This window comes from Nelumbo lutea, chromosome 2, assembly GCF_056320005.1.
Source record: "Nelumbo lutea isolate HS-2025 chromosome 2, American lotus-T2T, whole genome shotgun sequence".
Taxonomy (NCBI): Eukaryota; Viridiplantae; Streptophyta; class Magnoliopsida; order Proteales; family Nelumbonaceae; genus Nelumbo; species Nelumbo lutea.
Window position 1 is genome coordinate 67,482,433 of NC_142685.1, and position 14,239 is coordinate 67,496,671.

The 14,239-nt window shown below is 42.0% G+C and overlaps 1 protein-coding gene across 3 annotated transcripts in view; it reads right to left on the reverse strand.

Annotated features, from left to right (window-relative positions):
• Positions 1-14,239, reverse strand: part of LOC148871338 (uricase-2-like) — an 88,571-nt gene that overhangs the window by 40,659 nt on the left and 33,673 nt on the right. The window contains exon 5 of one of the 3 annotated variants that reach the window (XM_088970621.1): positions 9,466-9,888. The exons of the other annotated variants lie outside the window; for them this stretch is intronic. Coding sequence (XP_088826747.1) covers positions 9,514-9,888 — 375 coding nt within the window. The 3' untranslated portion in view covers positions 9,466-9,513. Of the gene's footprint in view, positions 1-9,465; positions 9,889-14,239 lie in introns of those variants that run through there. 3 annotated transcript variants of the gene reach the window in all.

Here is a 14,239-nt window from a genome sequence, read left to right on the forward strand (position 1 = left end):
AAAGTATCTCAATTCCTCCAAATCTTTAATCTCAAACTCTGTATGGAGAAAAGATTTTAGATCTTGAATTCCTGAGGCATCATTACCCATCACTACAATATCATCTACATACACAATGAGGTATACTGCCAGAGGTTCACTCCTCTTCACAAAAAGAGTATGATCGGACTGTATCTGCACATAACCAATTAACAAGTGCTGTTCTAAATCTCTCAAACCATGCTCTAGGGGACTGTTTTAGTCCATAAAGAGATTTCTTCAGCCTGCATACCTTCCCTTTTATATCAGTTCCATACATCCCTGGAGGAAGAGACATGTAAACCTCCTCATGTAATTCACCATTCAGAAATGCATTCTTCACATCCAATTGATAAAGGGGCCAGTCAAAGTGAACAGCTAAAGATAGAAGAATCCTCACAGATGTCATCTTGGCAACAGGTGCAAAAGTCTCTAAATAATCAATCCCATATGTCTGTGCATAGCCTTTTGCAACCAGCCTGGCCTTGTACCTTTCAATGGTACCATCAGCTCTGTATTTGATAGTAAAGACCCACTTGCAACCAACAGGATTCTTCCCTTCAGGCAAATCCATCACTTCCCAAGTGTCATTCTTGTGTAGGGCATCTATTTCAGATTTCATAGCATCCCTCCATTCTGGAATCTTAAGAGCTTCTGACACAGACCTGGGAATAGGATGAGAAGCAACAGAAGAGAGATAGGCAAAATATGAAGGTGAAAGCAAACTGTAAGAAAGGTTCTTGGAAATGCGGTGTGCAGTGCACTTCCGTTTTCCTTTTCTAACAGCAATGGGAATATCAAGGTCAGGGAAGGATGAATCCAAAGGTGCTGAACCAGTACCTGTTGTCTCTTCTGTAACTGGAGGTGTAGGAGGCTCATGTGTTGTAGGAGAAACAACCTGCACATTTCTGGATCTTTGCCTTTGATACACCTTGGGATTGAGGACAGGACAAGGAGGTAGGGTACCAGGACAAGGAGAATGGAACGACTGATCCAACCTTGATTCATTTGAGGGAGAGGCAGACACATCAAGGGACTCAACAGGGACAGGAAGAGGAAGAGCAAACACCTGTGTCAAATTCTCCCCCTGTGGACAATGTCCTTCTGGAGAGGAACCATAAAAAGGGGAAGACTCATCAAAGGTGACATCCATTGAGACATACCGATTGCCAGACTTTGGATCAAAACAGCAATAACCCTTCTGTTTGGGGGAATAACCAAGGAAGATACACTTTTGGGCTTTGGGTTCAAATTTATGCCTTTGGACACTTGGAACATGTACATAACAGGTGCAGCCAAAGACACGAATAGGAATAGGAAAAAGATCTTTGTCCGGATGAAGAAGAGTGAAGGGAGACTTAAAACCCAAAACCCTGGATGGCATGCGGTTTATGAGATAGGTAGCAGTAAGTACAGCATCACCCCAAAACCTGGTAGGAACATGTGAGGCAAATAAGATACTTCTTGCAACCTCAACAATATGCCTGTTTTTCCTCTCAGCAACCCATTCTGTTCTGGGGTCCTAGCACATGAGCTTTGATGAATAACCCCCATGTCAGAAAGATAGCAGGATGGGTTTTTTTCAAAGTATTCTTTTGCATTGTCTGATCTGAAGATTTTAATCCTGGTATCAAATTGGGTTAGAACAAATTCATGGAATTGTTTTACAAGTCTTGGGACTTCATCACGGGATTTCATCAGGAATATCCAAGTGAATCGTGAAAAGTCATCAATAAACAGGATAAAATATTTGTAGCCACCCATGGAGGGTAAGTGGTAAGGCCCCCACACATCAGAATGCACAATATTAAAAGGAACAAAAGATCTTTTATTTCTCAAAGGATACTTGCTTCTACAATGCTTTGACAATTCACAAGACTCACAATGAAGACTGGGCAGACTAATTCCCTTAAACAGTTCAGGGAATAGATGACTCAAAGCCAAAAAAGAAAGATGACCAAAACGACAATGACACAACATAATCTGACTAACAGACTCTGAAGAGACAGATCCAAGAGCAACATTCCCAAGATGATCAATGCATTGTCCTGGAGTATCAAGCAGGTATATTCCGTTCGCCTCATGGCCACTCCCAATCACCTTCTGAGACTCCAGATCCTAAAAAACACAGTAGGAAGGAAAAAAGGTTACACAACAGTTTAGTGACTTGGTTAAACTACTCACAGACAACAAATTTGTATTTAGTTTAGGTACATGAAGGGCAGAAGGGAAGTACAAGGAATCTGTAGCCTTGATGGTTCCCTTACCAGAGATAGGGGCAAGTGAACCATCAGCTAAAGTGATTTTATCATGTCCAGGAAGTAAGTCATATGAAACAAACAAGGTAGACAGATTGGTCATATGGTCAGAAGCACCTGAGTCAATAATCCAAGGGATCTTGAGATTACTTGAAGAAGTAGCATGATTAGCAGAAGCCCTTATACCTGAATGAGCAAATGCTGAAGTAGTAGATTTTCCTGAAGGGTCAGTAGCAGAGGTCACATCACTCAGCTGACTGATCATCTTCCCAAACTTTTCATATTCTGCTCTCATGGCTGCCAACTGTGCAGAAGCAGACATCTCTTCACTATCTGGCCCGGCGGCTACATTTGCACTTCCTGATCTTTTAATATCATATTTTTTCTAAAACCTGATGGGAACAAGGTTAGGATGTAACTTCCAGCACTTGTCTTTGGTGTGCTTCGGCCTCTTGCAGTACTCACATACAACTTCTTTCTTTCCTGTGCCACTAGAAGTTCCAACATTCCCTTTAGGTTTAATCCCCATATTGGCAAAGTGATCATTAATATTAGCCCCTTGAACCTGTACAGCCCTTTCTGCTCTCTTCACTACTCACCAATGCATAAGCTTGTGACAAAGATACACACTCCTTGGAAAGAATATTCTGTTTTGTGATATCATATTCCGAGTTTAGTCCGGTTAAGAACTCAAATACCCTGTTTCTTTCAACCAGTTTCCTATAGGTCTCTACATCATTGGTGGTGTCCCAGGTCACAGCTTCTATCAAGTCTATTTCTTGCCACAAAGACTTCAAAGTTGAGAAGTATACAGATAGTGGTTTCTCCCCCTGTCACATTCTTCACATCACTTCTCAACTTATAGGCTCTAGCCACATTTAGTTTTTGGGAATAGGTTTCAGCAACACTATCCCATATTTCCTTTGCTGAATTCATCCATAGATAGTGCTGGCTTATCTGTGGCTGCATTGAGTTCACAAGCCACCCAATGACAATGTAATTTTCTTGCATCCACTTCTCGTAGGATGGATCATCTTCTGGGGGAGCCTTCTTACTCCCAGAAATGAACCCCCACTTTCCTCTACTACAAACATGAATCTTTATTGATTGTGACAATGCCAGATAATTAGTTCCATCTAGCTTAACTGTGATCACAGTCAATAAGGAATCACTTGGAGTCCCCTGACCCAGTCCCTATTCAGCACCACTTTTGTTTTCAAACTCTGAAGAGTACATCATGTAAACACTCCAAATATGATTTCAGATGACTTCTACAAGTATGCTGGATAAGAACAAGCAATAACTGAGTTCAACCGACCACAAGGAGACAACACACTGAGTTCAGCCGACCACAAGGAGGCAACAGACTGAGTTTAGGCTTCAAGAAGAAATCAGAAACTCCTAGGCATTGTGCACTTATCCGAAGTACCCTTTCAAGGTTGTACACTTAGCCAAGAAGAGTAACTACCAATCGGTATTGCTGAATAGGCCTTTTCACAAACACAGTGTGGGCAATAGAGACAACCCCACTATCAAAGAAGGGAAAAGACCCCAAAAAACTGTTCGTACAGCCCTCTAAAAACAGTCAAACAAGAGTAACAATACACAGCCTTGTTACAAGGATGTTTCGACAGATTTTAACAGTCCAAGAAGAAGAGAAAAACAGCCCAGAAATTTCTAGGTTAAACCAGATTTAATGGAGTTGAAGGTAGTACAGAACAGCTAGGATTTTCGAACACTTCAACAGTCCAAACACAGTCGAAGGTAATGCAAAACAGAACCAGAAATCTGAGCACAACTTACAGTTCGAGCTTCAGCAGTCCAAACACAGTCGAGCTTCAAAAACAGAACCGAGTTGTTCCCCTTCCCCTTTTTTTTCTTCTTCTCTGATTCTTCCTGGTCACCGAACCCCTTCTCCAAGAGATTCTAGTCTTGGGCTTGTCCAATGACCTCCAAGAATTATGCAGTACGTGACTAAGCCTCCAGCCCTAGGACGTTCAAGTTCAGATACGCTCTGATACCATGTTGAAACTGAAGAGAGAGGAGAGGAGACTTGTGTGTTTCGGCAATGAGGGTTCTGATTTTCGAACAGTCTCTATCTCAGCCCTCTAACACTGTTTTATCAGATATTTTTGAGTAATTACAAGGAGGCCCTTAGTTGGGCAGAATTTACAAAAAACTTAAAAAAATAACTTAACATTGACAGGATGAGCCCAAAATAACAAGAAGAATAAACAACCTATGGGCCATTCGGCCCATCTCCTCTACAGTGATAATGGTGTTCATGGTGGTTGTGGACGAGATAGGAATGGTAGTACTAGGTTTTGTACTCATTGTAGACTAGGACACACTGCTGGCTATTGTAGAGATCTGTATGGAGTTCATTTTTGTTCACATTGTCATCATGAGGGACATACTGTGGAGTATTGTCATCTATTGAAGAAACCAAGAAGTTGTGCCAACCAAGTTACCTATCCAGATGATGTATCACAGTCCCAACCACAGACAGTTGCTACAAGCAATCAGCCAGATGGGGAGATAATGACTATTTCTAAGAAAGAATATAATTGATTGGTTGCAGCCTCATCTTCCTCCGCTACTACCCTTGCCCAGGCATCAGGTATTGGCTCTACCTGTCTTCTTTCTATTTCATCACCATCTCCATGGGTCATTGACTCAAGAGCTAGCGATCACATCTCAATTAAATCCTTTGGCATCTTCTATCCAACATGCTACTCTTGCTAATGGATATAAATCTCCAATATCTGGCATAGGACATGTGAACCCAAGATCCAAATTGTCTTTATCATCTGCTCTTTATGTACCTCACTTTCCTTTTAACCTTATGCCTATGAGTAAACTTACAAATCACTAAATTGTTCCATTACCTTTTTCCCTTCTTGTGTGTTTCAGGACTTAAAGATGAAGAGGCAAATTGGTGGAGTTGAACTTGTCAATCTTTACTATTTGCAAGGTGACTTAGAACCTTCCTTTTTTTTAAGCAAAGGTAACTTTTTATTGAAGAAGAAAACCAGAAGTACATGAGAGGATGTACTGAAGCCAAGAGTGGCTTGGCAGAATTACAAAGGCAAACAACTGTCACTAAACAAGAAATCTCTAGAGACCCCTGATTTTGCTAGGCTATTAGCAATAGAATTTTGCTCCCTAGGAATCCAGACCAGCTTCACATTCATAGAGACTAAGATATCCCTAGCTTCAGCTAAGAAGTGGGCTAGTCTCCAGGGCCCTCCCTTCTCTTGTAACCAAGCTATAGCATTTGCAAAATCCCCTTTAATGGTTAAAGAGGATAAACCTAGCCATTTGGCAAGGCAAATTCCTGTGAGTGCAGCCAGGACCTCTGCCTTTGTGGCATCTGCCCTCCCAATTGGACCATTGTAAGCCCAGCAAATATTCCCCCTTTCCCCTCGGATTACACCTCTAATTCCTGCTTGACCTGTGGATCCTTGGGCACTATCATCAAAGTTGAGTCATTTTCTCCTTCTTCTCTAAGAGATCATTTCCACTCAGATCTTGGAGTGTAGGATTTCTGGAAGGTTGCTCTGGAGATCATTTAGGGAGAGACCTTTGAAAACTTCAGAATTAATAACCCAAAGGTTGTAGAGATATGTGATGTAAGAAGTTAGGTCTTCAGCATTTCTAGCTTTATTTGCAAAAATTCTATTGTTCCTTTCTTCCCAAATGCCCCACAAGACTGCATGAGTCCCTGCATCCAATATAATCTTCCACTTTTACCTAGACCTCTGCCTTACCATTGCCACAAGATGCCCACCACCTTCTTTGGGAACACCCAGTTGTAACCAACTAGGTTTAGGAAGAAGCACCAAATCTTCCTAGAGACCGGGTAATGGAGGAGGATGTGATCAGTTGTTTCTCCATCGCCAAGGCAAAGAGGACAAACATGAGGGGAGATGCATAATCTGCCTCTAAACATTTTTCTGAATCAACTCGCAGGTGTTTATTCTCTATAAATAGGCTTCCCACACGAAGAAGGAGACTCTACGAGGAATGTGTGATCTCCCGACTTTCTTAGCCAGAAAGGGAGACTCTTGATCTTTTGACACTAGATCCTTGAAAAAGGAGTTAGTGGAGAACTTGCCAACAGGATTAAGTTTCCACAGTCTCTAGTCAAGGGTAGCAAGAGAGATGTAAGCCTCATTAAGAGAGTTTAGTAAACTAGCTATATCAACAATTTCGATTTCTTTTAAAGGCCTTCTGAGGTTTAGATTCCAAGTTGTTCCCGAGGTGACTTAGGACCTACTGCCTTACAGTCTTCTTCTAGTGTGTCTCCTTTTCAACTTCATTACCGGTTGGGCAACCCCTTAATTGCATAGTCTTCATGTCATGGTTCCTTCACTTCCGTCCGACACCAATTTTGTGTGTGATGCATGTTAGCTTAGCAAGCATCATCAAGTTGTTTTTCCTCCACGAGTTATGAGTCATGTGTCTAAACCTTTTCAATTAATCCATTCAGATGCCTGGGGTCTGTGCCTTGTAGTGTCTTATTTGGGGTTTATTGGAATCCAACTTGCCTTAGAATTCTGTTAGAATGGTAACAGTAGAAATAAGAGAAGGAGAAGAAGAAGAAGAAGAAGAAGAAGAAGAAGAGAAGAGAATAGAGAGGGAGAAAGGTCTGGTTCAAACAAGAGAGAAAATCAGTCTCTCTCCATTCGGCCAGATTTGTTTTATATTTCTATTAATCAGGAAATGACTCCTTTGCCCCTACTTAAGTGAACACAAGAACTAATATAACTTTACACATCAGCAACTTAACATAAGCATAAAGACAAAATTACCCCTACACAGTCGACATTAACACTCCCCCTTAAGCTGGTGAGTATATATCATATAGTCCCAACTTGTTACATATGTAGTCCACTCTTCCCACTCTTCCCCGACTCAACCCTTTGGTAAACAACTTTGCCCATTAGTTTCCTGTTTTAGCATATGCAGTATCTATCACTCCACTCAGCACCTTCTCTCACAGTCACAGTCAACCTCTATGTGCTTGGTTCTCTCATGAAACACCGGATTAAAAGAGATATGGACTGTAGCCTGATTGTCACAGTAGAGCTTCATTAAAGTGTCAACAGTGTACCCCACCTCCTGTAGAAGGTTCCTTAGCCACACTAATTCACAAGTAGTATGTGCCATAGCTCTATATTCTGCCTCTGCACTGCTTCTTGCCACAACTGTCTACTTCTTACTTTTCCATGTCACCAGATTACCCCCAAGAAAAGTACAATAGTCTATAGTGGATCTTCTAACAAATATAGAACCAGCCCAATCAGCACCAGTATATCCTTCTATTTCAAGTTTTCCTCCACTTCTATATATCAAACCATGACCAGGAGCCCCCTTTAAATACCTCACAATCCTTGGAATTGCATCCCAATGTGGAACCTGATGTTTCTTCATGAACTGACTTACCACACTAATCGCAAATGAAATGTCTAGCCGAGTAATTGTTAGGTAGTTCAGTTTACCTACTAGCCGCCGGTACTTGCCAGGGTCTTCAAACTCTTCACCTATATCACTGCTCAACTTAGTGTTTGCTTCCATAGGTGTTTCAACTGGTTTAGCACCTAACAATCCTGTTTCTTCCAACAAATCAAGAACATATTTCCTTTGGCACAAGTTAATACCATGCTTAGACCTTGCTACTTCTATCCCCCAAAAATACTTTAGTTTACCAAGGTCCTCTGTTTGAAAGTGTTCCTGCAAAAAGGTTTTCAACTTATCAATTCCCACTTTATCATTCCCGGTAAAAACATTATCATCTACATACACCACCAATAGGATCTTTCCAGCCTGAGAGTCATGATTGAAGATTGAATGGTCAACTTGGCACTGTTTCATACCAAACTTCTTTACCACCTCACTGAACCTACCAAACCATGCTTGAGGAGACTGTTTAAGTCCATAAATGGCCTTCTTTAGTTGGCACACCTTACCATCCTCCCCTTGAGCAACAAACCCCGGTGGTTACTCCATATAGACCTCCTCAGGTAGATCACCATGTAAGAAGCATTCTTGATATCAAGCTGATAGAGAGGCCAATTATACATAGCAGCAAGAGATATCACAACACGAACTGAACCAATCCTAGCAACCAGGGAGGTCTCTGTGTAGTCAATACCATAGGTTTGGGAGTACCATTTGGCAACCAGTCTAACTTTCGGCCGCTCTACACTACAATCAAGTAAATACTTAACAGTGTAAACCCACTTACAACCGACAGCCTACTTAGCAGGAGGAAGTGTGGTGAGGTCCCATGTATGATTATGAGTTAGAGCGGAGAGTTCTTCTTCCATTGTACAGCGCCACCCTAGAGAGGCAAGAGCTTCCTGGACATCCTTGAGGACAACAATAGAGGATAACAAGGAGATAAACTGGTGATGGGAAGTAGAAAGATGAGTGAGAGAAATGTAATTAGGAATAGGATGAAGGGTGCAACTGCGTTTACCTTTCCACAAGGCAATGGGAAGATGAAATTCAGACATTGGGGTTAGGGCTAGTGTGGGACCAACTGTCGGATCTGTCGACGATGATGGAACTAGAGCAGGAGCCGGTACATGTTGGCGATATGTATACACTTGACAAATAGGTGGCCGTTCAACAGGTGGTGGCACTGGAGGCAAAGACTTGGTCATAGCTAGAACAAATGGAATGGAATCCGCAACTGGAAGGGGAAGAGGAGGAGGTGGTGAGGAAGAAACATCACCTGACCCTGAGAAAAACGAAGTGGATCGTGCATCTAACTTGTCCCTTCCCGGTCCCAAATTATGAATAAAACAAGCACACCCAAAAACCCGAGGAGAAAGAGGAAATGGAGACAAGATAGGAAACAAAGTGGTGAAGGGAGAATGACCATCAAGGATAGATGTGGGCATCCGGTCAATCAAGAAGCAAGAAGTAAGCACAGCATCACTCCAAAAAGGTTTGGGTATATTCATGTGGTGCATGAGGGATCGAGCAATTTCCAAAAGATGACGATTCTTTCTCTTAGCCACCCCATTTTGTTGTGGGTGTAGTAGGTACATGAAGTCTAATGAATAATGCCATGTTAGTCCAAATATTCTTGAAATGATGTAAAAAAATATTCACGGCCATTATCGAAACGAAAAATTTTAATGTGGACACCAAATTGGTTGTGAATTTCAGCATAAAATTTTTGGAAAATGGCAAACAATTCACTCATTTCTTTCATTAAATAAAGTCATGTCATCCTTGAATAATCATCAACAAAAATAACAAAGTATTTATACCCATTGTATGACATTACTTTATAAGGACCCCATACATTTGAATGAACTAAAGAAAAAGGACTTGGCATATGTTTATCAACCCTAGGACTAAAAGGAATACGATGATATTTCCCCAACTGACACGACTCACAATCCAAAACAGAAAGATGACTCAATGAAGGAACGAGAAACTTCAAAACTTTCAGCGAATGATGACTAAATCGACAATGCCACTGGAGAGGAGAAAGAGATGACTGAAGAGCTGTTGACGTACTTCCACCACCGTCAAGATAATACAATCCACCAGCTTCATGCCCTCCACCAATCTTCATCCCCATCTTGAGATCCTGAAAAACACACGAAGAAGGGTAAAAAGTAATTGAGCAATTAAGAGACTTGGTCAACTTACTAACTGACATAAGGTTAAACAGAAAGGGTCTATGTTAACACTACCAACACTACAAATAGAGGATGTGAAACCATTAACAAGGGTAACAGATTGTGATGTTGGGCAATGAGAGAGGGAAGAAAACACACCTGGAGTTCCAGTCATGTGATCAGAGGCTCCAGAGTCAATAATCCAGGGATTGGGTGTGGATGCCAGACAAGCCATACCTGAGTGTGCTAGAGTGGTTGTGTTCTGTTGAGATGTGGCCTGGACAAACTTCTCATACTCATCACGAGCCATACTTGATTGGCACAAGTTGAAGGTGGACAATGCAAATCATAGCAATAATTAATGGTATGTCCATCCATACCACAGTGTGTACATCTCCTTGGACCTGAACTACGTCCTCTGCCGTGGACTCCCCCTGAATCTCAACCTCCAGCACGACCACGACCACAGTTACACGTAGGTCCACTACCACAACTACGGCCATATACCGGTCCACTGCTACCACTACGACCAGATTGAGCTCCTCGAGCTCCTCCTCTAACACCACGACTCCTTGATACTGCAAAGGCTGATCTATCGGGAGCACTAGAGTTCTCGGTAGATCCAATAGAAATCCTCCTTAGTCAAGCAAACACCTCTAAGGAAGGGAAAGCTGATCCTCCTAGTATCTGTGCCCACACTGATTCATATTCAGACTTCAGCCCCACCAAAAATCGGGTCACATCTATTTGTTCTCTCTGCTGTTGCTGAATTTTAACACCAGAGGTGAGGGGGTGATACACATTCAACTCATTACGAATGTTTCTCATACTAGCATAGTACTCCTCAAGACTCTGATTACCCTATTGCAAATTAAAGTATTCCTGATATAGTTGATATACTCTAGTTGTGTTGTCTTGACTCGAATACAACTTCTTAGCATGGTCCCACACTTTCTTGGCAGTATCAAGAAACATGAAATTCATACTAATCTTGGGTTCCATATTGTTCCATAACCATGTGATAATCTGTGCATCTTCTTATTCCCAGTTATCATACTCATGAAAGTCAGTAGATGGTTTTTCCTCCCTTGTGTGTTTCACTTTCTTCTTTGCCTTAAGAAAGATTTATACAGATTTTGCCCAAGGTACATAATTTTCTCCATTCAGCTTAATAGAGGTCATCTGAACATTCAGGTAGTCAGTAGGGACCATCACACTAGTTTTACTATCACTGTTGTCTCCCATTGCTGAATTCTGCACACTTCACACTAAACCACACTACACACTGAACCACATTGTTCTCAGCACTTTTTATTGCTGAATACTGCACTCTCTACACCAAAACCCTACCACACGACTACCTGAAAACTCACCACACTGTTTGAGGATCACTCCCCCTTCAAATCACATTGAACTTTGCATAAACCCTAACACACTACAACCTGAATTCCCACCATACGATCTGAAACACACTCATCATTTGATTCACAATAAAAAAACTGCATAAAAACCTCTTACCTAATCACCAGAAAATCAGACTATACTCGACACCCACTGCATTACACGAATCAGTCCTCTTCTCTTCATCGATTAGGAGAGGGCTTCCTACAAACCACAGCAACCAACCACAAACTACACGACTGGAGGCAATATAAACCTCCAAGGGAAGAGGGTGATCACTCCTTTTCAGCCCCTTCCCTTATCTCCAACTGATGGCGAAGAAAACAAGAGAAAACCGTAGACTGGGTGCATGAAGAACAGAATTCTGGGCAGTTTTGATTTTCTCACTTAGGCTCTGATACCATGTTAGAATCCGACCTGCCTTAGAATTCTGTTAGAATGATAATAGTAGATATAAGAGAAAGAGGAGAAGAGAAAGAAGAAGAAGAAGAGAAGAGAATAGAGAGGGAGAAAGGTCTGGTTCGAACAAGAGAGAAAATCAGTCCCTACTTAAGTGAGGGACACAAAAGCTAACATAACTTTACACATCATCAACTTAACATAAGCATAAAGACAAAATTACCCCTACACAGTCAACATTAACAGGGTTCAAGTACTTTGTTACTTTTGTTGATGACTTTGAAAGAATGGTAGGATCCATCTAATGGACGCCATAAAGGTTGCGGAATGGGTGGGCGAATTTCAAAAATTTCCTACCTTCTCCCAACTGGGAATCATATTCCCTAAATTTAGAATACAATATTCAAGGATCCTACATGAACCATAATCAAACCAGATCTGTGCCAAAAGATAAATGGGAGGAATATACCTGATCCGGAGAAGCAGTATCTCCCAAAGTTGGTGTTCACGCCCAAAGAATGCTCCAAGATCCGTTCCTGCTGAAGATGACACAGCTGTGAATGGAACAGAACCAGCAGGGTGCATCCTACACACTGGATCCTTCACAAGAATCCTCTGAAGTACTAAACACTGAATCTTTTTCAGTCTTTCTTGCAAGACTGATGTCAAGAACAGATTTCTTGACTTTCTTTTCTGCAAAGATCTAATCTTGCAACGGCAGATGGCGGCAACAGGAGGAGATCTCCAAAACGAAAAAGGCTGAACTGCTTTTTCTCTTTTTCTGGAGAGTATGAGATCTGATCTCAATTCGCAGGAGATATCCTATCTTGCGATTTTTCTTGGTTCGAAATCTCCTCCTTTCTTCTTGATTAAGAAACCTCCTTATTAGGAGTTATCCCAATCCAAATCAGTATTTGGATAGGGGATAATCTTAATCCTTTCTGCAGATAGAGTTAGCTTACTCCTGATCTTATCAGGAGGTTACCAGATTCAAATCTAATTTGAATTTGGTCTCTAAGAGTGGATAAGGCTAAAGGCCCAATCCTTTTACGAACTTTAATCTCAAATTCGCCCCATGGATGGGTGATCATATCAGCCCACCTCGAAATGGGCTTTTGGCCCATTAAGTGTTCAGTGTCTAATTACTTTCCAATCTGTTGCCCAGTTGGGCTTCTTTGTATGGCGTGGGACCCAAGCATTGATCTACACACCAGCCACATGGGTTCGGCCCAGCCTCTAAAACAAGGCCCAGCCGAATTCACTGAAAAACTCAATGAACCCCTTGAGTCCATCATATGGACCCTATGGGCCCAACACTTACATTAAGTGGTCCCTGGGCCAAGCCATCTTATAAAAACCCAGGGACTGTGGGCAGGTGCAAGATTAGCCCATCAGGTATTATCCTCAATGGTCTTACACTTAACCTCTCAGCCCTTAATGATCAAACACTGCCCGACAAGAGAGGACCTCTCCCTCGGCTGCAAGGAACAGTGCCGCACTCTCCTCTCACATGGATCCCGGGAATTAAAACCATTTGCAAACAATTTGAAACCGCACACATATATATATATAAATATATTAATTTTGCAAAACAAAATTCCAACGATTGAAATCAACTGCCGGCAGTTTGGTTTCCATCAGAGAGAGTGCATTCCCGATCATTACCCTTTGTCCGACAAAGTGGCTGATTCTGTCACTATGATCACCCACTCAGATGAATTCTCAAACTGCCCCAACATACCCAGGTTTTGATCCCCGCTAAGGATCTCACTGAATGGCATATCAAAGGCAGCCTGATCCAACACCTAGTGAAATGTCATAATCGAGTCTAGGGGTCAGGTGTAACTTTCCAGTTTTGCCCATCTATCTCCAAGGTCCAGGGCAATATTGGAAATCTGGTCCGGTTCAAGGATTCAAATAATCCCATACTGCATGTGCCTCGGGTCTTACCCTGGTGGCTGAGACAGGCCATCCCAACACTTGGTGGCACATCAGCATCAGCCTTGGCAGGATAAATCTCCCCAGACTTATCCAACGGCTGTGAACATTTAAAACTAACATGAGTCTCTATAAATGTCCAGTTTTAGGGTTTTACACAGAATTAAACCAAACAACATGAATCAAACATGCACTTTATTTATTTCCACTAAATAACAAAAGTACATCAAATCAGATTGAAGCTAAGGGCATACAAAACTATCTAACAGCTCCCACTTGCACTTAGGTCCAATCTGGTACAAGCCGGAGTCCCATACTTTCCACGTGTTTATCAAACACCTTCTGTGCCAGTGGCTTAGTCAATGGGTCTGCCACATTATCCGCTGATGCTACCTTCTGAATCAGGACGTCCCCTCTACCAACGATCTCCCGCAGTACATGGTACTTTCTCTCGATGTGCTTCGACTTCGAGTGAGCCCGAGGCTCTTTAGCCTGGGCGATCGCTCCATTGTTGTCACACAACAACGGGATGGGAGATGTGCTGGATGGAATCGCTCCCAATTCGTGTATGAACTTCTTCAT